General features: G+C 33.9%; 3 protein-coding genes and 1 pseudogene across 4 annotated transcripts; 1 reads left to right on the forward strand and 3 right to left on the reverse strand.

Annotated features, from left to right (window-relative positions):
- Positions 1–343: 343 nt before the first annotated feature.
- LOC125865598 (oxysterol-binding protein-related protein 3A-like) lies at positions 344–7,598 on the forward strand. The gene is made up of 10 exons (XM_049545800.1): positions 344–671; positions 1,837–1,930; positions 2,684–2,800; positions 2,898–2,970; positions 3,064–3,182; positions 3,305–3,426; positions 4,269–4,445; positions 5,499–5,643; positions 6,169–6,347; positions 7,159–7,598. The coding sequence occupies exons 1-10, from the start codon at positions 568–570 to the stop codon at positions 7,406–7,408; spliced, it is 1,380 nt and encodes a 459-aa protein (XP_049401757.1). The 5' UTR covers positions 344–567; the 3' UTR covers positions 7,409–7,598.
- A 442-nt stretch (positions 7,599–8,040) lies between these two features.
- On the reverse strand, positions 8,041–10,672 carry LOC125865603 (UPF0161 protein At3g09310). Its single transcript, XM_049545805.1, has 6 exons — positions 10,489–10,672; positions 10,330–10,399; positions 9,295–9,354; positions 9,024–9,164; positions 8,763–8,851; positions 8,041–8,621 (listed from the first exon to the last, which is right to left on the reverse strand). The coding sequence occupies exons 1-5, from the start codon at positions 10,630–10,632 to the stop codon at positions 8,793–8,795; spliced, it is 474 nt and encodes a 157-aa protein (XP_049401762.1). The 5' UTR covers positions 10,633–10,672; the 3' UTR covers positions 8,041–8,621; positions 8,763–8,792.
- Positions 10,673–11,900: 1,228 nt separating this feature from the next.
- LOC125865601 (probable protein S-acyltransferase 16) lies at positions 11,901–16,080 on the reverse strand. Of its 2 annotated transcripts, XR_007446365.1 has the most exons (8): positions 15,656–16,029; positions 13,539–13,631; positions 13,356–13,457; positions 13,034–13,111; positions 12,858–12,956; positions 12,674–12,769; positions 12,230–12,451; positions 11,901–12,199 (listed from the first exon to the last, which is right to left on the reverse strand). XR_007446365.1 is itself a non-coding variant. In XM_049545802.1 (7 exons), exons 1-7 carry the CDS (start codon positions 15,926–15,928, stop codon positions 12,338–12,340), a joined length of 855 nt encoding a protein of 284 aa, XP_049401759.1. In that variant the 5' UTR covers positions 15,929–16,080; the 3' UTR covers positions 11,901–12,337. The 2 variants fall into 2 exon arrangements, 1 of the variants encoding a protein (XP_049401759.1); XM_049545802.1 differs by having other exon boundaries at positions 11,901–12,451; positions 15,656–16,080.
- A 1,538-nt stretch (positions 16,081–17,618) lies between these two features.
- On the reverse strand, positions 17,619–21,510 carry LOC125865597 (laccase-4-like; annotated as a pseudogene).
- Between the last annotated feature and the right edge of the window lie 2,290 nt (positions 21,511–23,800).

Raw genomic sequence — 23,800 nt, forward strand, 5'->3', positions numbered from 1 at the left:
AGTCATATAACATAGCAACTGGTCTCAAACTCCTGTAGGAACATGAAACTCTTAATAAAAAGCCAAAGAGAAATGTTGACAACACCCTTAAACTTAATGAGACTTTATGAGTCTATTCCACTCATATTGCTAGTTTGAGGATGTATGTAAATTCAATTAATTAAGTAAACTGATATTTTTAAGATTCTCAACGATTCAAAAATAAAATTAATAATTCGCACTAAGTTTAAAATAATTTTAAAAAATAAATGATAGTTATGATTGCTTAGAGGCGTAAATGTCTCTAGAGGCGGAGGAAACAAATTCAATTAATCGCTAAAAATATCATTTTTTTGAGTTGAAAAATAAAAGAAAAAGAGGACCCGCCACTGACCTTCCTTCTTCCTTTCTTCTCTCTATAGTCTGCAAATCTTCATACAAATACCCCTAAAATTCCACTTTAATTCTCTCTATTTTCTTTTTTCTAAATTCTGGGTTCATCAGATCTTGCTTCAAATTCTTATTAATCCCTAAAAAAAACCAAAAGAAAAAAGTTTTTTTTTTTTTTTTATATATATTTTCTTATCGATGGCATCCAACAAAGATGGGAACCAAAGCGGTAGTGGTGGTGGCGGCGGATTTTTCTCCTTTTTAGGTTCGAGTTTGACTAATATTGCCAAATCGGTTAATGGGTAAACCCTAGTTTCATCCCTTTTTCTTTCTAATTTCAAAGAATTGAAGAAAACCCAGATGGGATTTTTAATTTTTGCTTAGAAGTTGACTGTTAATTGAAATTTGCTTGCAGATCAGGGACTTTGATTTAGCTTTTTTGCTACTTTTTACCCATAATGTTTTCAAGTTTTGGTATTTGCTATTGTGTTTACCTTAAATTTGGTGTCTTTTACTGATTAGGTGCTTTGCTGATGTGGGAAGTTGTAAATTGTTATTCTTTGTTTTAGGATTTTTTCCCCTAATGTTCCCAAGTTTGATGTTTGCTATTGTGTTTACCTTAAGTTTGTTGTCTTTTACTGATTAGGTGCTTTGCTGATGTGGGAAGTTGTAAATTGTCATTCTTTGTTTTAAGATCTTTTCTCCCTAATGTTCCCAAGTTTGATGTTTGCTATTGTGTTTACATCTCAAATATGGTGTCTTTTACTGATTAGGTGCTTTGCTGATGTGGGAAGTTGTAAATTGTCATTCTTTGTGTTAGGATTTTTTGCCCTTAATGTTCCCAAGTTTGATTTTTGCTATTGTGTTTACCTCAAATTTGGTGTTTTGCTGGTGTGAGAAGCTGTAAATTGTCATTCTTTGTTTTAGGATCTTTTCTCCCTAATGTTCCCAAGTTTGCTATTTGCTATTGTGTTTACAACTCAAATATGGTGTCTTTTACTGATTAGGTGCTTTGCTGATGTGGGGAGTTCTACAATGTAATTCTTTGTAATAGGATCTTTTCATCCTAATGTTCCCAAGTTTGATATTTGCTATTGTGTTTACATTATATGTGGTGTCTTTTACTGTTAGGTTCTTTGCTGATGTGGGAAGTTGTAAATTGTCATTCTTTGTTTTAGGATGTGTGGTTGCTCCATTATCTTGTCACTCATATTTTTGCTTGCCGATAATAAAAGTGTGAAGTTTTATTGATGTGTGGTTTTCGTTTTTTCTCTTTGCTCTTCTTGGGATTTAGTGAATGAATATATCATCAGTTTCCGTTGTCATGCTTGATCAATCTCCATCAAATCTGCAACGCTATGTTATTCAGACAACTTGAGACTTTATGATATACCATATCTTTTCCTTTGTTTAAGTAACTTTTGATTTTTATGGGCTTTTTTAGTCACAAAGCTGTTATTGTTCCAGCATGCTTGGTTATGAAGGGCTGGAAGTCGTAAATCCTGAAGGAGGCAATGAGGATGCTGGTGCTGAAGCCCAGCGAGGAAGATGGAAGCAGGAGGTATGAACCCTCTTCTCATCTAATCCTGAAGGATTGTATGTGTTCTAGGTGTTTAGTAGTGCTCTCATTATTTGTCTGGTTTTCTATAATCTGTAAAGAGAATGGGGTTTTGCAGTTCCCCTACTCCTCTTTTGGCTCAATAAATTGTTTATACCTCCAGTATATTTGGGGAAGAATGTTGCCTTGGCTAATTCCCATGAACAAGACAAAAGCTCAATATCTGCACTCTTCCTTTGTTCCTTGTACTTATCCAAAACTCTAGGAGACACACCACGCTTTGCTTAATCTCCTTTTTGCAGTCACTTCCAAATAAAACTTTCTGCTCAGCAGATACAGATGTATGCTGTTGGCTTTGGGATTGATAATTACCACAAATTCCTTCGAAAGCTATTTACTCGTGTAAATGCTAATTTCTGGGTGGTTAGTAGAGAGATGGAGCTTCTATCAAGGATAAGAAAATTTTATGCTAGACCTTCCTTCACGGGAGAACCAAGTGATTGGATGAGTGCTAGCGCTAAAGCCGGTTTCTCCCTCCTTTGCCTCATTTGACTCCTATGGCGATTATATTGAACTTAGTTATAAATTCAAAATGAATAGTTTCTGATTCATAATGATTAACCAACTTTTGTCAATGGACAACTAAGTAGGAGCAGAAAAGTTGGACAACTAAATAGGAGTAGCAGCACCAATTATTTTTTTGGGGCAAGTGTAGATTTTTTGTTGAGTGCATTCACACTTCTGAGGTTTTTGCAGGATCGTGATAATTATTGGAAAATGATGCAAAAGTACATAGGCGCTGATATTACCTCGCTGGTGACGTTGCCAGTTATTATTTGTGAGCCTATGACCAACCTTCAAAAAATGGCAGAGGTGTGTTTTCAATTAATGGCAGGGTTGCAGCGTCCTGCTGTATTTTTTTTTTAATTTTTAGGTGAGGATTATACTGATGTAGCAATTCTATTGACAGTTGATGGAATACTCCTATCTACTGGAATTGGCAGATGAGTGCGAGGACCCACACATGAGATTAGTATATGCCGGTAAGCAATCTACTACCATAGTGCTTAGCATCACTCCTATTTTGAATTCACTATCTCATTAAGTATGATACAACGAACAATTTGATTTTCCAGCAACATGGTTCATATCTGTATACCATGCCTTACAACGCACATGGAAGCCCTTCAACCCCATTCTTGGTGAAACTTATGAATTTGTTAACCATGCTGGAATCACATTTATTGCTGAGCAGGTGAGTTGTAGAGTGAATTCTTTCCCCGGATCACATTTCAGCTTGTCCATGGTTTCCTTTTCAGACTTCAATGATTATTATTTCTTTTTGTGCTCATGATATTAAGTCTTGTACTGTATCAGGTTTGTCATCACCCCCCAATTGGTGCAGCACATGCAGAAAACGAACATTTCAAATATGATATCACCTCAAAGGTGAAATCCAAATTCTTGGGGAACTCAGTAGAAGTCTATCCACTTGGCAGGTAGGACCTATTATATTGAATAATTTCTTATTTATCAGGATGTTGATTTCCTGTTTAAGAGAGCATATGTAGTTTTTTTTTTCTGTCATAAAAAAAGAGAGCATACGTAGTTGTTTTGTTGATAAGACCTTAAGAGAACCTTAAAACACCCAAAATTCTGGAGAGGAAGAAGTTAATAGCTCTTCAATAAATCACACAAGTAGTTCTGCTGTTTCTTTTGGGGGACCTTAAAAGAGAAGCATCTTTATTTAGCCTCTAGGGTCTGTTTGAAACATGTCCATGTTTGTGTAACAGGTATTTTTACTTCTGGCTGGATGATGGTTCCTTCTGTTTTTGCCAAGTCTGAGTGCTGCTTTAGTGTAGAATTAGAACTATTTATTGAACTTCAGGATGTAGCGGAAATGTTGACTAGAGCATGCAGGATAATGTTTCAGATATATTAGTTGACAGCTAACTATCTACAAGGTGATTGACTTTTTAGCGACCTGTTCCTGAAGTATAGCTGAAAAGACAGCATGCACAAACTTTATACATTGGGAGATCATCAGTTTTCTACCACTATTTTTTTATCCACTCTATGATTAATTAGGATCGGAAACAGCCTCTCTACCTCAACGAGGTAGTGGCAAGGTCTGCGTACACTCTACCCTCCCCAGACCCCACCTAGTGGGATTTCACTGGGTATGTTGTTGTTGTTGTTGTTGTATGATTAATTAGGAGATAACTTTAACAGTTGCATGGCCCCTATTTCTGGTTCCAGCTAAAAAAATGCTTACTTATGTCACAAATTGCAGACCAAGTCCTTCTGTATCTTGATTTTTGGTTCATTCTATTGTGTGCAGGTCAAGGCTCACACTGAAGAAGTCTGGTGTTGTCCTAGATTTGGTGCCGCCTCCAACAAAAGTTCACAATCTTATATTTGGGCGAACATGGATCGATTCTCCTGGGGAGATGATATTGATGAACTTGACGACAGGGGATAAAGTCTTGCTGTATTTTCAACCTTGTGGCTGGTTTGGGTATGATTGATGATATTGTTGCTCTTCTCTTCACCTGTTCAATGTTTTATTACAACAAAGTGCCAGAATACTTCCCCTTCCATGGATCTTTGGGAAAATACACCCTTTAGATCAATTAAGAACCAAACAGTACATAGTGTAAAAGAACGATTTTTATTTCCTTCAAATTTCTTTCACATATTCTGGTCTTTTCTTAGCAAAGGAAGTACTGATTGCTCTCGTTCTTCACCGCTAAGAAGTTCTTGGCGGAAGCTGCGGACCTTGCTCAAATTAGCGCATAGTGGAAGAGAGAGTTCAAGGGATAATTGCCCTACATAAAATTTGAAATACCAGAGGATGTGATAAAGATTATAGGTACTCTGTCCACTGCCAATTAGGTCTCGGTTGGAAGCTCATTTTTCCATTAGTATGCTGTTTCATTATAGAATGAAATCCTGTCCTTGTTTCCTTGTGAAGGTTTGATTTAGAGATCCAGGTTCTTGAATCTTGGAGGGTTTGTGATTGATCCCTAGTTGCTTATAGCGATTATGACTTGTTGCCTGCCCTCTGCGCTATCAAAGGAACTGTCAATTTAGTACCCCGGCTTTATTAAATGATGTCAACTAATGTTAACGTTTTCTCTATTTCTTCGAGTAATAATGTTGATGTTCCTAGCTTTCCTTCTATAGGGTTATAGATTAGCTTTGAATGAAAATACTTTTACTTGATAAAACAAAAATGGTTATCAGACTAGCTTTAAGCTTAAGTCTAAAGCATACTATTTCTTTATTGTACTTCAATATTAGCATCTATCAAGCTAACCTGTACAGAGCTCTGTCCCCGGGTGAATGGTTCATTGCCTACCGGAAAAGTGAATGTTACTGTTTTCTATATCTGGGTCTTGAGACAACTTAATTCCATATTCCTTGCCAATAAGAGGTTGTAGAGAAGATGTTCTGACGTAAATTTTCCTTGTTTCTTATTTTTTCTTTTATAAACCTGATTGTCTATCAACTATTTTCCTTCTTTTCCTTTTTGCCTTCTAATTTTTCTTAACTATCATGTTTTTGGCAGTGCTGGTCGCTATGAAGTTGATGGATATGTTTACAACAGTGAGGAAGAACCCAAAATTTTGATGACTGGAAAATGGAACGAATCTATAAGTTATCAACCCTGTGATTTGGAAGGGGAGCCCTTGCCAGGCAGCACTATGAAAGAGGTGAATTTCAGCTTTCTTTCTTCAATAGTAACGCCTTTGGTCCAATGCAACTTCACTTTTTCCTTATTTTTCTAAGCTGAAATTGTGTTTGCTTTGTTTAATTGGAACCCCTGGTCAGATCTTTCTGTTGTTTTGGCTTCTTTTTCGTAAGTCCTCGTCATGACTTGAAGTATGTTGATTCCTGAGCTTGCAATAGTATTTGAATTTTCTCAGACAAACATTAGTTAGGTTAAAATATGCGTCATATGTTTGCATTTTCCAAATTTTTGCTAGGATAGATGACAAATTACTCTAGGCCATGTTCACATGTATGCATATCATTGAAGTTCGGGTAATTTTTAATTTTACATTGAGCTCTTGAGTTTCTTTAATCTGAAACCTGACATGGTGCAATTATTCTGGTTCATAAGATTGCATGAAGCTTGATGGCATCTTTTATCTAAAATGGTGATAATTGTGGTCAAGTGAAAATTGCAGACTATTAATTTAATCAAATTTGCACTTGCAAATTCTTGCTTGTTTCAGATCTGGAAAGCTGCCGAAGCTCCTAAAAATGACAAATTTCAGTATACATATTTTGCACACAAGATTAATAGCTTTGATACTGCACCTAAGAAATTATTAGCATCTGATTCTCGCTTGCGCCCTGATCGTTACGCACTTGAGATAGGTGATGTGTCCAAAGCTAGTTCAGAAAAGAGCCGGTATGCATCTCTCTCTCTCTCTCTAAGTTGTCCTTTTGTCAATCTGCATGTTACTCTCTTTGCTTTTGTGTGCATCGTGAACTTTTAAATATCAAATTTAGAGCATTGGACCTTTCTGTGGCATGAAGTTGTTGTTTTAATAATAGTACTCCACTAGTCCACTTCTCCTCGATTATACCCTTGCTTTGCAGTCAGGGCGAAGCTTAGCTTGAAGGTAGTTCAATTGAATCCTCTTCATCTAAATAGAAAAGTAAAACCTAGTTTTTTCTTATTATTGTGTATATAAGCTATTGAATCCCCTTGACACAAGGAAAGTTCTAATTATGTGCAAAGGGGGGGGGGGGGGGCATAAATTGGTTTAGGTCATAGACTCAAATCCAAGTGTGATATCTTTGAACCCCCCTGGTATAAATTCCTGGGTCTATTGTTTGTAGTGAGCCACAATCGGTGCACATGGTCTTGTTGTTAAAAGATGACGATCCAGTTTGTTACCGTCGGATTTTCAAAAAAATTAAAATTAAAAATAATTTGATCTTTCTAGCTTCATTAATGCACTTGGACAGGAAAGAGAGGACAGAGAAAAGAAAATACCAGGCTGTTATAGTTGTTGCTACACAACTAAACAAATAGTTCAACTTGCATCATGAAGTTCTTTATTTCCATAGGAAAAATAGTTTTTGGTTGAACAATAAAATAACAAGTCCCCTCCTGCCTCACATCTTCCTTAAGTGCATAGTTAAGTTTTTCCTATTCGGCCACAATTGTCTGAATCTCTTACCTTTTGCTGGTGTATTTGGTTTTATTTAAACAGTTTGGAGGAGAGGCAGAGAGCTGACAGGAGAACAAGAGAGGGCAAGGGTGACGAATTCAAACCAAAATGGTTCAACTTATCTAATGAAATTTGTCCTACACCTTGGGGTGAGTTGGAGGTGTATGAGTACAATGGCAAATATCATGAACATCGTGCTGCTATTGATAGTTCTGACCATGTTGAAGAGGCTGACGCTAAAACGACTGAATTCAATCCTTGGCAATATGAAGATTCAGTAGTTTCTGCATAATTAGTTGTTCCTCTTATCTGTATCTTGTGTTTTTTTTTTGCAGAGTACCTTTTTTCTCTTTTACTGTATTAGGCCTATATTAGGTCTGCATTCTTTTTCAGGGAGTTAATTCCTACATTTTATCTATCTTGAGATTGATTAGTGTTTTGTACATATGGTTGCACTTAAAGTATGGTTTTTGAGGTTTTCTTATACTCGCAATACGTAGAGCATTAAACCTATAAATGAAATGTTGTGATGGGTCAAAGTTGTGCTGTTAATTGATCGTTGTGTATCATCCCCCACTCTGTTAATTGAGTTTGTTTAGGTAAATCATTCAGCAAGGCGTTACATAAGGTTTTGTGAGATGAGACAATAATACATTTTCAACACTTTCTCGTGTTAGCTTGTAACTTGGGCAGCAAACAGAAACTTCATGGCAAAGTTCATTCCATTTAGCTATAGAATACTGGTTATACACAAGATCAATCACTGTAGTTTGTGGTCCAATTCAACGTAAAATTAACTGAAAATGACCTCCCTCCAAATTTGAGATTACACGAAAGAAGTAAAAGAATTAGGGAAACAATTCTGGAAGCAACTCAATCAAGTCTTGATATTAGCTTGTGAAGCTTCACAATGACTCTTTAAGTTACCTCATATTGCCTCAAGCTTATATGCAGCCAAAAGAAATGAGTTTTGTACTTCTGGTCCTTGTGAAATAGGATCAAATGTGCCACTTCAAAATACATTGTAGGGCAAAAAGTGCAACGATAGTATCACAGGGTAAGGGGGGACAGATGCAATATCGCGTAGATGATACAGTCTTGAGCATAACTTGAACTCCAATTGAATAAGAGAACAAAAACTTTAAGACATTATGCTGCAAGTAGAAGTATGATGTTTGCTAAACAATACTGAAGTAAATTAGGAATAATTCTGAATATGCAGTTTCACTTCACTTATGGATCTGGAATTCTACTACAATAGTGAATTTAAACTGTGTATGAATATCTAACAAGGTAGATAAGTAACTTCCAAATGTGGTCTACTGCAGGTTTGGTGTAGATTGTTTACTGTCAAATGTGGTCTGCTGTGGGTTTGGTTTAGTTTTGCTGCCCTAATGCTTGCCACTGTGCTCCTCCAAGAACACCGAAGACTCGCATTCTATGCGAATCTTCATCATTAACAGTCTTTTTGCTCACATGATTGTCCAGAACCTATTAGAAGATAACTGCATCGAGAAAACAAGAAATATATCTATTTTATATCAGCTAGAGAAGGACGCTACTTTGACCTGCATTACAGAATACAATAAACAATCCTTATATACTTTTTACAGTAACAAGGTTTTGCATTATCAAAAGCCAGATACCTGTATTTCTGTTTAATGGAGTATTAAGTGTTATTCCTGCGGTGGACTTCCCTCATCGAACCATCTCGGGGGATCAAAACCAGATCCTCCTGGCATGTTTGAAAATATAGTATGAGCGACATACTAAGATCTTACTCCAAGACTTATCAACAAAGGTAGAAGTATCTCGCTCGAAGCTAATAGTAGAACATGCCAAATTTCACTTCACTAAGCTTCAGAGTGACCTCAAGAGTTATGAAGCCAACGATGGAACAACATTACCTAGAGGGTTACAGCGACAAAGACGCCAGGCAGTCAAAACTGTCCCTTTAACAACTCCATATTTCTTGTAAGCGATCATGGAGTATTCACTGCATGTTGGTATATAGCGGCAACTTTTTGGCATTATTGGTGAGATTTCCCCTGCTTAACAGTCAACCGTTACACAGTCCTGCTGGTCTTTGTAGCATAAAAGTGAGAAATTCGAAACAGCTCAACAGAATCAGGAGAGTAAAAGTGTCAAAATTTTAGCTAAAACATATCCACAACTTACTTTTATAGAACTTGAGCATTGATAATGCAGCTTTGACCCCCAAATTATCTACATCATCATCTGAATTCAAAAAGCAAGCATCAAATTTCAGCAAAATGCCATCCCAACATCTTAAAAAACTACTTAAACCCAAAATCTGTTGGAAATTGTGGGTAACTCATAAGGAAGTGTCCCTATTTCTCTCTACTTATCATTCATTATTTTGTCTCCTCTTGAAATAATCTAACTATCCGTTACAAACTAGCCGCTATCAAGTCGTTGGAGCAACACCTATATATAGATGGCACATAGTGCAAAATGACATAGATTTCAAGCTCTGCTTTCTATTTCTTCACCTTCTTCTAAGCTGGGATTTTTTCTTCTCTTGTGGTTTGTAACTGAAAGAGCTTGTTCAATCCTGGGATATGCTTAATTATGCTATTCAGTGTGTGGGCGAGTGGGCGCAAGATCCTTAACGCTAGTGTCATTGACATGCCTGAAGCTAAATTCTATTCTCCAAAGTACTACTCCATCTTTTATAACAGAATCTCCCTTCCAGGCGAATAAATTGAAGATCCAACTCATAGCAGTGTGTGCACTTGTTCAGTTTTACCAAAGAAAAAAACGTACCTGCATCCGATGTTTGTACTGAACCAATAAATACTTAACATGTGCCATTTACATAAACTTTTGATCACTTACAACAACAACATACTCAATATAATCGCACAAGTTCAAGTAAATCATATCCAAAAACAAGAATTGTGTTTTACTTTTAAAATGGGATCTTTACACAAATAGCTGGGCAGATTTACTGTTTATTTTTCGAGTCGATATGTATAGACTATGCACTGTCATACACATATTATACATATATTACACATTGCTAACTATTTTTAGTTTAATCCGTGTTGGATGGCTATTTAGGTTAATTTTTCTTTTTCCTCCTTTTCCTCTTTTTTTAAATTGATAAACAAGTATAAATAATTTATCAATTATTTTCAAAATTCAGAACTTATAAACTCAAAATCTTAGCTCCGCAATGGAGTCACATACCTTGAGAGTTGCTCTCATCGGAACCCGACCCGCTAACGATACATAAGCTCCGACTCTGCTGCCTGAATTTCTACAAGAAAAAAGAAGAGGAAAGTTTATTAATTATGGTTAATTGAGAACTGAAAAGGTAAGAGGTGTAGTTGTGGAAAATGGAAGTACTTTTCTCAGAGGAAAGAGAAGATTTGACTGCTGCTTCGTGTGAGATGACGAACTAAGGAAACTGGAATTTGTTGAAGAAGAGGGTTTACAGGGGGAGTAGCTGTAGAAAGCTAGCGCCATTGATGGATGAGAGGAAGATGACATCTGCTGTGAATTTCTTGATAACTACTTGGGTTCAGGTCTACTACGGAACTTATGGGGAGAATGATTGGTGATCGAGCAATAATTTGTTAAAAGATTGGAAAAATACATTTTTTTTTTTTTGGTTTTTATCCGCGTGGGAGTTCGACTAAATCTGAATCTCAATGCAAGGCCTATTTAGGGGTGACACTTCCAACACGAAATCTGAATGCGGTCTATTTAGGGGTGACGCTCCCAACACAAATGACACACCAATATCCATTCAGGAGTGGATTCATTCATGAGTGACGCTCAACATAATTTTTTCCATAACCAAGAAAATATACATAAGTTGCCTATAAGCTCGTTATAAAAAAAATTAGAAATAAAATTGAAGAAGAGAAGACTATATTGTGACACTACAATTCCTGATCACAGATTTTGAAATTGAAATTTGAAAATTTGTGCATCCACAAAACTATGATAAATAATACTCCCTCCGTCCCATTTTATGTAACACTTTTCGAATTTCAAGATTCAACCAAGTCTATTTTTGACCATAAATTTTTCATAGATCTTTCAAACATTTTGAGTTTTCAATTATTGTGACTTAATACTTACAGTACTTTTTACATATTTACAAATATATAAATTTCATTTCAAAAAATTTGACAATTTCATTCATAAATTACCAGTCAAACTTAAACCGCTTGACTTTCAAAAAATGAAAAGTGCCACATAAATTGAAACAAAAAGAGTACAACATTATAGGACAGATTTTGAAGTTGAAATATGAAAATTTGTGTATCCACAAAACTTGTGGGGTCGTTTGGTAGAGTATATTGGAGAAAATAATGCTTGCATTAGCTTGATGTATTATTAGTACCTTGTTTGGTACACCTTTCTAACTATGCATAACTAATGCTTGTATTAGTAAAAATACACTCTATTGTGTATTTTGTGTATTGAAGAGTGTATTACTAATACCATCTATTTCTATGCATTAGTAATGCAATGAGTTCTAATTTAAATCGCTTGACTCTCAAAAAATGAAAAGTGTTACATAAATTGAAACAGAAGGAATACAACATTATAGGACAGATTTTGAAGTTGAAATATGAAAATTTGTGCATCGACAAAACTTATGATAAATAGTAGTATAACAAGATAGCTAGAATGAATATACTACATTTAGTCCGTGTAGCAGAACTTGTGAACAAGTACACCATTCAAGAATTTTAACAAGGTAGAATAAAGATAATACGAAATTGTATCTGTCTGACAAAACTTGTAAAAAATTAAACATTACAAGTAACATTAACTCATTTTGTAGTTGCAATTTGCATGTATTACAATTTACAACCATTTGAGCTACAGCAGAATGCTCTAAGTTAGCTTGGAAAGGCATCTTTTTGTACATCACGTAAATAACCCACAACTATGAACAATGCTAGTATCCTATGTCCAACTGCTTCAATTCTCTCGTTACCTTCGACTACAGTGCGACCGCCGATGGAGGACTGAACATCTCTTACAACTGTTAGAATACAAAAAAGTTGATGACTGCCTCCGTGTTGTATCGTTTGGCAGTCTGAAACAGGGTTCTTGTTAGCTCCTTTACACGAAGAGTGGAGCTGCTAATTTATAAGGTAAAAGCTAGACTTACACAGCTGCACCAAACTGCTTTGGTGATCAAACACCTTACATCTCTGCTGTAAGAAGAAACATTTCATTTTGATACGGGCGTCCTCGGTACGTTATCAAATGATGTCCGAAAACGAAGGCCAGAGTCTATATGTTTTGTGGAGGGCAACAGCCAGCAAAGGACATTTGGACCTAGAACCTGCATTGCAAAGGAAAACTAATTCAAACGTTGATATAAACAGGTAACAAGTGTGATAAAGCACATGCGTCTCAACAGATATCCTATAGTTAAACAAGAAAGTTACATACAGTAAAAGAAAAATAACAATGATTTTTTTTAAAAAAAGAGAAAGCTGAAGGTTATCGTTAAAGCAAGGAGAAGAAACACTGGGAGGAGTAAGCAAGAGGAATAATGTCTTACTGCTATCAAATTCTCGTATGCACCAAGATCATATGGATGTGAATAGACATAACCTCCCTTTTCAGCAACACACATCGCTCTCACACCTTCTTGGTACTGGAGAGAATGAATAACCTTCTTAGTGCTTGTACACATTATATGTCACGAAAAGAATTGAAAAAATACGATATTACAGTTAACAAACCTCAATTGTTGTTTTGTTTTGCATAATCAGGTAAAAATGCCAACACAGGAAAAAGCCCAGTGCCAAACTTAGAGGGACTAGTATAAGCCCTGAGATAATCTATCAACAGGAATAAATCTTGAGCAAATTGACAAATGAAAGTTAGTAAAGAACAAAAAATATTCATGGGAAATTACATATACAACTCTGTAAGAGCCTTCACTTTGCTGGTCATCCTTTGGAGAGTCTATGGTTATGCTACCAGCAAGCAAAACCTGAATATATGAAAATAAAACTTGTTAAAGGTTGAGGGTAGAAAACAAATTTCAATTTATGCTTGATCAGACATATATATACATAATAACAAGAATTGAATTAATAGATCTCAGCAATAAGAAGATGGAGCATACTTGAGAAAGAAAAGACAGTCATAGCATCTGAAGATTTTTTTTTTTTTTTTTTGAGAATGAGCATCCAAAGATATTATACAGTACAAAGAGTGCCAAAAGGCAAACTTACCAGGGAATATATGCAAGCAACAACAGCATACATAACAAAGATGAAGAAGATCTTGTAGTTCGCATGGCCCACACAATTATTCATCCACACGCAATGATGATCCTTATATCCAAAATGAAACACTTTTAATTTAATATACAGTACATCAAGGTAAAACAAAAATGAAATATAGACTAGACATACCATTCGTAGTATACATCTGTTACATATACGACAATGATGAGCACGTGGAGGCTTATAAAGGGAACACTTTTGGCAGTATCTCAAATCCCCACCCTGTAGAATAATTCATAGAACAAAATTACATCCACCAAGTTCGAACACAAACTTGATACTATCAAGTAAAGAATATTACTACTTTACAGCCATTAATGAGAGCTTCATTGCAACCTTTTGTTTCAAAAATGAAATTCAAGCAGAATATCAATTTCAGTTAATAGAATATGTAATTTAGTTTCATGTTATCTGGTCAATAAAATAATAATATGTAATTAGCAATACTAAATATTGCTCAAAAAAAATATTGGTTATGCATATACGTTTATATTCTGATAACATTATTGTAGGGATTCTGTAAAATATATGAGATTACTAGATGTAAGAAATGTTGATGAACTATCAGGATTCAGGTCCTTAAACTTCATTGAGAATAGTCATCAAAACTGTTATATTTAGAGCATCAATAAACTACTTTTCTTCTATTCATGATTAAAACATGATTAATTATTAGAATACAAAATATCAGTGTTAGTTTAAACTTTAAGTACTCACAGCCACATGTGCAGAATCAACTACTTTTCTAGCTATTCTCAAACAAAGCATGTGCAAAATCTAGAATCCCGTTGCTACTGTATACGGTGGACAGTTTGGAAGGAGAGAAATATGAGATGTTTTGAAGCCAAAACTAACTCAATTCCGAAGATAAAATGAAACTGTATAGTTCTGCTTGCCTTTTGGTGTAACAAGAACTTCTAATAAGGCAGAATCTATCTTAGACGTTACAGAATTCCTCCAAAAATAGATAGGGAGGTTTTAACTCTATATGTTCATGCTTGGACATTGTAAGCTCCAGAATAATACCTTAACTTCTAAAGAAAAGAGAAGTTTAAAGTCATAAGAAAAGTAACTTTTTGGTTCTGCGGATAAACAACACGATAGGTGAAATTAACACATTAAAGAAGCAATCATGCAATGAGAAATAACATTTACTGGAAATTTCACAATCCTAACATAGAGCTAAAGCAGTACTCTATAGATGGTACAACTGCTAGCTGAAGCATCAAGAAAGGACGTGCATGTGATTTTTGGACCAGCCACAATTTTCATTCAAATGTCATCCGAAAAAAGGAATTCAGTTCCATGATTTAAGAAAGATGGGAAAAGCACCAATAAATGGACTGAAAAGTATTGAGAGGACCACCAAAAGTAAGGGATGTTTAGCAGAGCAGAAACATCCTTTCTTCAGATTCATAAATAGTACTAATATTGAATTTTCATATACAGTAGGCATGTTTTGACTTTTGACACACTTCTAGAGTATGCTGCTTCTTGTAATTACCTCTAACTCCGTATCTTTTCAAGTTGAGTATCCATTCCTGACTCAATAATGAATCTCCTAATACTTGGGGATTTTCTCTCCGCAACATTAAAATTTAGCAACAAGCACAGTAAAGAGACAAACTAGTACACCAAAGCCATGTCTTTCCTTCTTTTAGCATATGCTACAGGAACGCACATGTTCAGCAAGATTTTTCGACAACATGCTTATGTTTCCCCATGTTTTCCAATTACTGAATGTAGAAGTAATTAGGTTCTTACATGTCATAACTCCATTGATATGGTGTTTCCTTAGCTCGCAACAGTTAAAAATGTTTCCTTTAAGGGCGTGCTTCGTAGGGAGGAAAACATTTTCCAATTTCAAGAAGAGGTAGTCACTAAATTCAAAATAAGTCTCTATTCAGGCAGTACCGCAGTAGTCTGGACTCTGGTATGTAAATTATCATCCTACAGTCATTTTCGTCTCCAAAAATCACAAAATATGATCTACAACACTAAAAAGATTTTCTTTAATACATGAAATTATCACTAAACAAAATCTTATACGCTATATTAGTACCATATTTATCCTACTTGTTTTCCCTAATCCAAAAAAAAAATGGAAAATAATTTCCACAGAACAGAAATACAAATTGAAGATACACACTTATATATATAGAAATAAAGCTAAAAATGGCAGAAATGGAAAACACAAGCTAATAATTCAAAATAAAAAAATAAAAAAATGAAAGAAATGCAAAAACCTTGCGTTTGATCTCATGAACAATATTATCAGGGTCTTCAACGTCGGGTACAAATGAGCTAGGAACCTGACCCGGATCGGTGTAGATGGCAAGGGCATAATTGGAAATGCACATAACAGCAACGACGGTGAAGAAGACGGCGTTAAGCATTCCAGGGGACGACCAAAGCCCAAACCACTGATCAATGAAGACGAACACCGTTGAGAAGTATATGAATGCAATGGCGGCTATGACGACGGTGACGTGGAACGAGAATCCGCTGCCACGTTTCATTTCCCGACGTCGGAAGGATCACCGCCGGCGAGAATTAACGGTGGGGTTTGGATCTAAAGGAATACAAGGGCTTGTTTGGTTTTTGGGTTCATGAAGTTTCTTTTATTATCAGAAAACGTCCGGTTGGTCTTAACTTTTTAACACTTTTGTCCACCTAAAACAATGCGAATTTGTGAAGTATTTTATTACTACCAACTAATTCCATAATTTTTAAAAATATAATTTCTTCAAACCAAAGTTTCATAAACTATATTTTTAATATATTTCAATTTTATGTATCTTATTTTATTTAATTTGATTGAAAGATGTCTGGTGAGTAATAAGAGTTAATGGTCAAAAACACATTTAAATCATCACTATTTTGTGAGTTTCATATTAATTTATCAGTTGTTTCTTTCTCCTAATCGAACAATCACTATCTATGTATTAAAAACATATAAAAACACATTTAGTTGAATAGATAATGATAGTTCAGGTTGAAAAAAGAAACAATTCATAATTGACTTAATCGACTTCGAGGTGTGTTTTAATAAATAAATAATGATAGTTCATAGAAAAAAAAATAGATAAGGATAATTTAATTTGAAAAAGAGAACAACTGATTGCTGAAACTCGTAAAATAATGATAGTTCAAATTATTTATTTATTTATTTATCATTAACTCTAATAATAACGACATATGTTACATCACAAAATTCAAAAAATACTTTAATATATTGGTACATTTTAGTTTATAAAGACCATGAAATTCAATAATTTCTCTTAATTCCATAAACTTCATATTCGGTTAACTAAAATAAACACCTAAAATCAAAGGAAATAATGAGACCATCTTGTGTCTAATTATATAATTTATATTATATTAAATTGGTAAGCTTTGGATCAAATCTACAATTTAAAGACATATATATTGGATTAATAATATTTATTGAACTTTACTTATTTTATTATATGCTTCGAATTGAGTCTAACTGATCCCAACACTTTTCTCCCACCAAAAATCATGTCACGTACTCTACTACGACCAACCAACCAACCAATTTTGCTGCCATTTTCATAAATTCTTCGAAAGTCGAAACAATATTATCATTAGCAAATAACAAATATCTTTTTTTTTGTTTATATATCTTTCATTTGGCTAACGATAAAATTTTCGTGGCAAAACAAAAGACATGTTTACAATATTTTCAATATTTCAGGCCATTTTTGCCGGCCCTTTCCATATTTATATATATTAATTAATAATAACATATGGTTACTAAAGTGTCACTTTTTATGTCGGTCTCAGTTCATGTGACACACTTTTCTTTTTAGTCTGTCCTAAAAAAGAATGCCACATTTTTTAAATTAGAAACAATGTTCACGATTTGTTCTAGATCACAAATTTCAATAATCTTTCTTTTTCTAATTTTTTTTTTATGTCAAGTCAATAATACCACATAAATTGAGACGGAGAAAGTATTAAAGGGACAAAAAAAACCATTTATTCTCACTTGCATAGAATATATCAGTCCTTAAATTACAAAAGGCAGTCAATTCTTCCCTCTCTTGTTAGACTATGACATGAAAAGGCCAGTCAGTTGCAAACAAAAATAAATGTTAAATTAAACAAACACACACCGAAAATACATAAATGAACAAAAAAAAAGATGACAAGAAATAAATAATTAAAAGTGCAAAAAAGTTTGAAAATATCAAGAAATCAACACTGAGGAAGATCAGATGGAGGAGGAATGAGTTTTTGATTGGGAAGTTTTCCATCTAAAACAAGCCATGCCATCTTCAATCCCCAACTTGTATGCACTTCTAAGTGACAATGCATGAACCAAACACCTACAATTAATTTCAAAACATTCATTAAATATATTAATCCCTTTTAAATTTCCCTCAAATTACTAATTCTTGAAGTTTTAACGACTCATATTCCCTATGTCGTATTTTATGTGACACTATTTGACTGAAAATGATGTTTAATGAAGAAAGAAAAACTTTTGTATGTTATGATCTTTAACGTGTCACGACATTTATATAAATATAAAATCATGTCATTAAAAGTAAAACGAGATATTTACTGATCGATTAAGAGAATGGATGGGTTAAAAGTGAAGTGGATGGGTCGGGTTATAACATTAAGGCGCGTCAAATTTAATTGGGATGAGTTAAAATAAGTGGAACAAATTAGGAGACGTGAATCATTTAAATGGACGACATGCGTAGATTCTGTTTTTTTTTTTTGAAATCGGTTGTTTGAGCCGTTAGTGAAGAGTGACATAAATGTGCACATTTGGTCATGGCAAGTGCACAAATACGCTCAAGTGTTAACAAATGGCACGACTGAGCCATTTCTGATAGTTCGATAATATATTTTAGTTTTTTTTTCTTATTTAATTTTCATCAAACATAGAAAGGTATTATTTTTGTTAAACAAGCTAAAAAAGTAATAGTGTCATGTAAAATGGAACAAAAAGTGTTTTAGTCAACTAACCTGGATTATCTGCTAAAAATCGAATAGCAACCCATCCGCCAGATGGCACACCTATAGTGTTCCTCTCAACAGGATCAATGAGATTGAATTTAGCAGGATCCTTATTCGAGTCAAAATTACCAAAACCTTGTTCAACAACAAAGAAATTGAAGCCATGAAGATGAAGTGGATGACTTTCAACACCAAGAATACTTCTATCTTGCATAATTAACTCAACACTTGTATTAAAAGGAAGTACCAAAACTTTAGTACCCTTATTAACCATAGTGTTACTTGGAGGATTCCCTGTATAATACCAACTCAAAGAATTAACAGGAAAATTAGGGCTATAAACACCCTTTGATTGTCCAAAAATATGAGATTGAAGCAGAGCATTTGTAAGTTGTACAAATGACACATTATTAATCGAAGCTGCGAATTTGGTCCCGTTAGGACCTTGACAAGTTTGATTTAGTCGAATGAGGTGTTGGTGATTCGTATTCGAGTATTCCAGCAACAGTAGAGTTGTCAAATGTGCCTTGGCCAATGACATAAGGTCTAGCAAACATGAGAAAAGTGGCATTTGGGTATTTTGATTTGGTTTTCAATAGTACATTTGTTGTTTGTCCTGGTGTTATAAGTACTGTTTTAGTGTCAAATGGTTTGACATATAATGCATCAGCTTCAACTACTGTGAGTGTATGATTTGCTATGCTGAAGAAAAGTTCATCATTGAGTGCAGCATTGATCATTCTTAGAAGGTATGTTTTTCCTGGCTTGACCTTTAGCTTGAATGTATCTGTTAAAAAAAACATTTATAGAGCACAAGTTAGTGTTATAGAATATAATCTTGAAAATACGATACGGTACCTATTATAACAAGTAAAAATGACATGATGGTGTAAGAAGTTCCTTATGCTAACGGTTTAAGTTATATATATAATTTTTTTTACAATATTAGGTCATTCAAAGGATATCTACATATAAGTGAGGTTTCCTCAAGTGGTTGAGCACCTCCACCATCAACCGGTAGATTTTGGGTTGAGTCATGCTGGAGTGTAAGTGAGAACACTATTGATCCAACTAGGGTGGGGTGGTAAAAGTGGAAACACTATTGATCCAACTAGGGTGGGTGGAAAAAAGAGGATATTTACAAGAAAGCTCATTAAAATGTGAGATTAGTAATCTTGAAAATGAGCCATCTGCTACAACTGATAATATAATATAATCTAGAAAATAAGATACATGACCTATTACAATTAACAGTTAAAATGACATGATGGTGTAAAAAGTTCCTTGCACTAACAGTTTAAGTTATATTTACACCGCTAGTGTATAAAAAATAATTACACTATCAACCATCTGGTCATTCAAAGGATATTTACAGTCAAGTGAGGTTTACTCAAGTGGTTGAACACCTCCACCAACATCAACCAGTAGATTGAGGATTCGAGTCATGCTGGAGGATAAGTGGAAACTCTATTGATCCTTCTGGGTGAGTGGGGTGAAAAACAAAGGATATTTACAAGAAAACCCCCAAAAATGTGAGATTATAGTCTTGAAACTAAAATATGTTATTTGCTACAACTGATAAAGATGTAAAAAATATTTATGTTTTGTAGAGCAATTGTACAAGATCCCTGGAAGACCATTGATGGTGTAGGCATCAGAGACATTGGGGCCTCCACCACTTTGTAAAGCTTGGCTAATAATATCCTCAGGATCAGTATTAAACCATTCTCCTAATTAAACATCAACAAAATTTCACAATAATTAACATAATCATAATAATTATAAATGTTGATTTTATGTATAGATTGAGTATATACCAAAAATGATAGGGACTTCTTTGTATGGTTTAACAAAAGGGTAAGATACATTTTTCTTAGGAAGAATAATTAAAGGACCATAAAGAGTAGATCTTAGCCATGAAATATGTGCATGCCACCATAAAGTCCCTCTTTGGCCAATAATTGTGTAATTGTATAAATAAGTTTGGCCACTTTGAATGGGACATTGTGTTATATAAGCTGGTCCATCTGCCCATCCATTTCGTAGTTGTCTAACTCCATGCGTGTTAAGAGGGAAAAAAGGATCACTTAAAAAAGAGTTTAACTTCTATACATTAATAACGCGTGTCTGATTACCTAATAGCTAAAGGTAATTGTTGATAACAAGTGTGATTAGTTAAATGGAAAATAAGGGAATTAACCTGTTACAATATGTTAAAATACACTAATATTGTACAAGTGTTAATATATTTAAGTTAAAAATCATATAGAAAGGATGCAAGTAAATGGATTATGAAATTTGTCCCTTTTTGAGACAGCTGATTAGTAAATGGTCTTCTTTTTATTCACTATCTTTTAACTTTATGGACCTTTTAGATAATGGTTTAAAAATTCTTTTTGATTAAATTGCAGATCTTATGAGAAAACGTCAGGTCACTTTTTTGTGTGTCCTAAGGACTATATTTACACAAATTTTAAAAATGTTTGACAAAATATGAATGACTACCCAAAAAAGGGCATAAAATAGCCTATTTAATGTAATATGGTCCAAAGAATTGTACCAATGAAGGGTAATATTGTCAGGAACATGATTGGTGACTTTTATAAGTAGACGATCACCCTCCCTTGTCACAATTGGAGGCCCTGGGAATTTTCCATTGACTGTTACTATGCTCTTTGTACGACACAATCTTGTCACATTTTGCATTGTAATCTACATAAATAAATATTCAAAAAATTGGAAAAAAATGTTAGCATTTGTAAGAAATTAAATTAAACTACAACAATAACAACAACAAACTCAGTGCAGCTCCACAAAGTGGGGTTTGGAGAGGGCAGAGTGCACACAGACCTTACCACTACCTCTTCGAGGTAGCGATGTTATTTTGAAAGACCCTCGGCTCAAGCAAAACAAAACAGTAATTAAAAGAAAAATGTGACAACTAATAGCAAATTAGTGCAGAGCATACTAAATAAACATATTTGCTAAAAGATTTTGGATATCATGGTGCATACATTGAACTCATAGTGTCTAGTGATTGCTTGTGTAGGCTGAGAGATGAGACATAATGCAAGAAAAACAATAATGAATATTGTCATGGGAGCTAATGGGGGGAAAGTAGTAGAAGAACTCATCAATTTAATTTGATGTCTTCTTAATTGTTTGGATTACATTTTATATTGTAGTTGGATGAAAGATAAGTAGTAAAGTTGATGTATATATATGGGTGCTAGCTAGGTTGGTTAGGTGATGAAAGTAGTAGTATAGTTTAAAGAAGAACAATGAGGAAGAAGTTCAAAATTTGTGTACATAAAATTGACTGACTACTATAGTTGGAAAACAACTTTAGAGTGTTGTCAAAGACAATCTAGTTCTATATGTTTTAATTTTGGACAAATTACTTAACTACACTCTTTTACTTACCTTAATATCCATTTATCCTTACTTATTTCAAAAATTTCAAAAATCTCTTATTTACCTATGTATCCCGCATGTATCCCGTGCACAATGCTATGTATCCCGCTATGTGGAATGTATCAAATGCTATGTATCCCGTGCACAACGCTATGTATCCTGCTATGTGGAATATATCAAACCTAATGTATCCCGTGCACAACGCTATGTATCCCGCAAACATCATTTTTAAGGGATTTTTGGTAAATAGAAAACTAGATGGGATAGGATGTTATTTATTACTTATAATATGTGGTTCCTATAATTTATAATTTATACTTTAATTTTTCTATTTTACTGAGGTTCTAAAACTTTCCTCAATATTCAAATTTAACTTCTATATTTCTTGGCATAATATATAAACAAATACTCAAATTTAGCCTTAGCTGAAAAGTAATCATTCCAACTTTAATAGTGCACATTTACAACTAGAAGCATCACTAGGCAACTAAGAGCATGTTTGGATTGACTTAAAAAAAATAACCTTTAAGTCAGAAATAAAGAGTCAAATAAAATGACTTTTAAGTTAAAAAATAAAAAGTAGGGGGATACCTACTTTTAGTTTCTGACTTATTTTAAGTTATATTTAGCTTATTATAAGTCATTTTTGACTTTTCCAAACGCTTCCAAACTTATTTTAAGTTATTCTTTTATATTTGCCAAACACTTTTAGAAGTCAAAAACTGACTTAAAAGTAGGTTTGACCAATTTTTAAGTCAATCCAAATGGGCTCGTAATTTCACCAGTAAAGGTTCTTGTTAAAGATATTCTTTTGACTCATTATACCAAATATTCCTTAATGGATATCCGACTAAGAAAGTATAATACAAGAATAAATATTTTTAATTTGATTTTAACGGACAATACAATAGAGGTGAATTGAGGTGTTCAAATATGCATTTTCAGAATTGGAGTGTTTGATTATCCGTTCACATATAAACTATATGTCTATCTATATTATGCCAAAAAAGAACATCAAATAGAATTAAAAGAAGATAAATACGGAATATAATATACACATTTAACGTTTTAATTTAATTAAAAAAAATTACACTGCAAATCATGCAAACGTGTCAATTGTTTATAGAAAAAACCTTGTAAAAGTTTCTCGTTAGCGTTTTCATCCAAGAAGCTGTTAAATGATCGTATTCAGTAACGTAACTTGATTATAGTATTTATTTATATTTTTAAATAATAAAATAATAATAATATTCACAATTTTTATTATTAATAATATAATATTGTGTAAAGTGTTTACATTTGTACACACCACACACCCTCTTATCAGATCTTAACACTTATCAATTGATAGGTCTAATGATAGTTACATATGCTTTTTTATCAAGTTAAATCATGAGCTTGAAATCTTTTTTTGACTTTCAACATACTTGTTCATTGATAATTAAGCAAATGTTCAATAAGATTTTCTATTCGTATTCGATATATGTTTTGGAGTCTTATTTAATTTGGATTCGCATGCGCCGCGTAAGACCCAGGCGCAATCCTTCTTATAACAAAGATTTTTTTTCATATCTAGAGCTCAAAATTAAAACTTCTAATTAAAGGTGAAAAAACTAACCATAGATATCTCGTCTATTGAATTGAAGTGAAGGAGCTAAAATTGGTGAGAAATGGGTTTTCATCCTTTTGGTATCTCACAATTCTAAGTAGTTAACTGGACACAACAACACTTGGAAAATTTGTGTATTAAGCTATTTTTATGGCAAGCAATGGACATGCCTTGCTTCATTCTACATCCCTTCATGTCAATCCAAACTGTTTGACTAATGGAGACTATTCAAACTACACCAACATTCTGCCTATATCGTATGGATTCAACAGAACTCAATAATTTTGATTTGAATCCTGTATTTATTATGAATTTCACTTGTTTATGTATATGAGTAAATTAAACTATCCAAAACCTAGTAAACACAAAGAGT

The sequence above is a fragment of the Solanum stenotomum genome, chromosome 5 (assembly GCF_019186545.1).
Source record: "Solanum stenotomum isolate F172 chromosome 5, ASM1918654v1, whole genome shotgun sequence".
In the NCBI taxonomy this organism is placed as follows: Eukaryota; Viridiplantae; Streptophyta; class Magnoliopsida; order Solanales; family Solanaceae; genus Solanum; species Solanum stenotomum.

Excerpts from the sequence above, each read along its gene's own strand:
- LOC125865598 (XM_049545800.1), top strand. The coding sequence starts at position 568 with ATGGCATCCAACAAAGATGGGAACCAAAGCGGTAGTGGTGGTGGCGGC. Across the intron at positions 672-1,836 it reads ATTGCCAAATCGGTTAATGG|CATGCTTGGTTATGAAGGGC; the intron begins GTAAACCCTAGT and ends TTATTGTTCCAG. Across the intron at positions 6,348-7,158 it reads GCTAGTTCAGAAAAGAGCCG|TTTGGAGGAGAGGCAGAGAG; the intron begins GTATGCATCTCT and ends TTATTTAAACAG.
- LOC125865603 (XM_049545805.1), bottom strand. The coding sequence starts at position 10,632 with ATGTCATCTTCCTCTCATCCATCAATGGCGCTAGCTTTCTACAGCTAC. Across the intron at positions 9,355-10,329 it reads CGATGAGAGCAACTCTCAAG|ATGATGATGTAGATAATTTG; the intron begins GTATGTGACTCC and ends TTTTGAATTCAG. Across the intron at positions 9,165-9,294 it reads AATGCTCAAGTTCTATAAAA|GGGAAATCTCACCAATAATG; the intron begins GTAAGTTGTGGA and ends ACTGTTAAGCAG.
- LOC125865601 (XM_049545802.1), bottom strand. The coding sequence starts at position 15,928 with ATGAAACGTGGCAGCGGATTCTCGTTCCACGTCACCGTCGTCATAGCC. Across the intron at positions 13,458-13,538 it reads ACAGATGTATACTACGAATG|GATCATCATTGCGTGTGGAT; the intron begins GTATGTCTAGTC and ends TTTGGATATAAG. Across the intron at positions 13,112-13,355 it reads TTGCTTGCATATATTCCCTG|GTTTTGCTTGCTGGTAGCAT; the intron begins GTAAGTTTGCCT and ends TCATATATTCAG.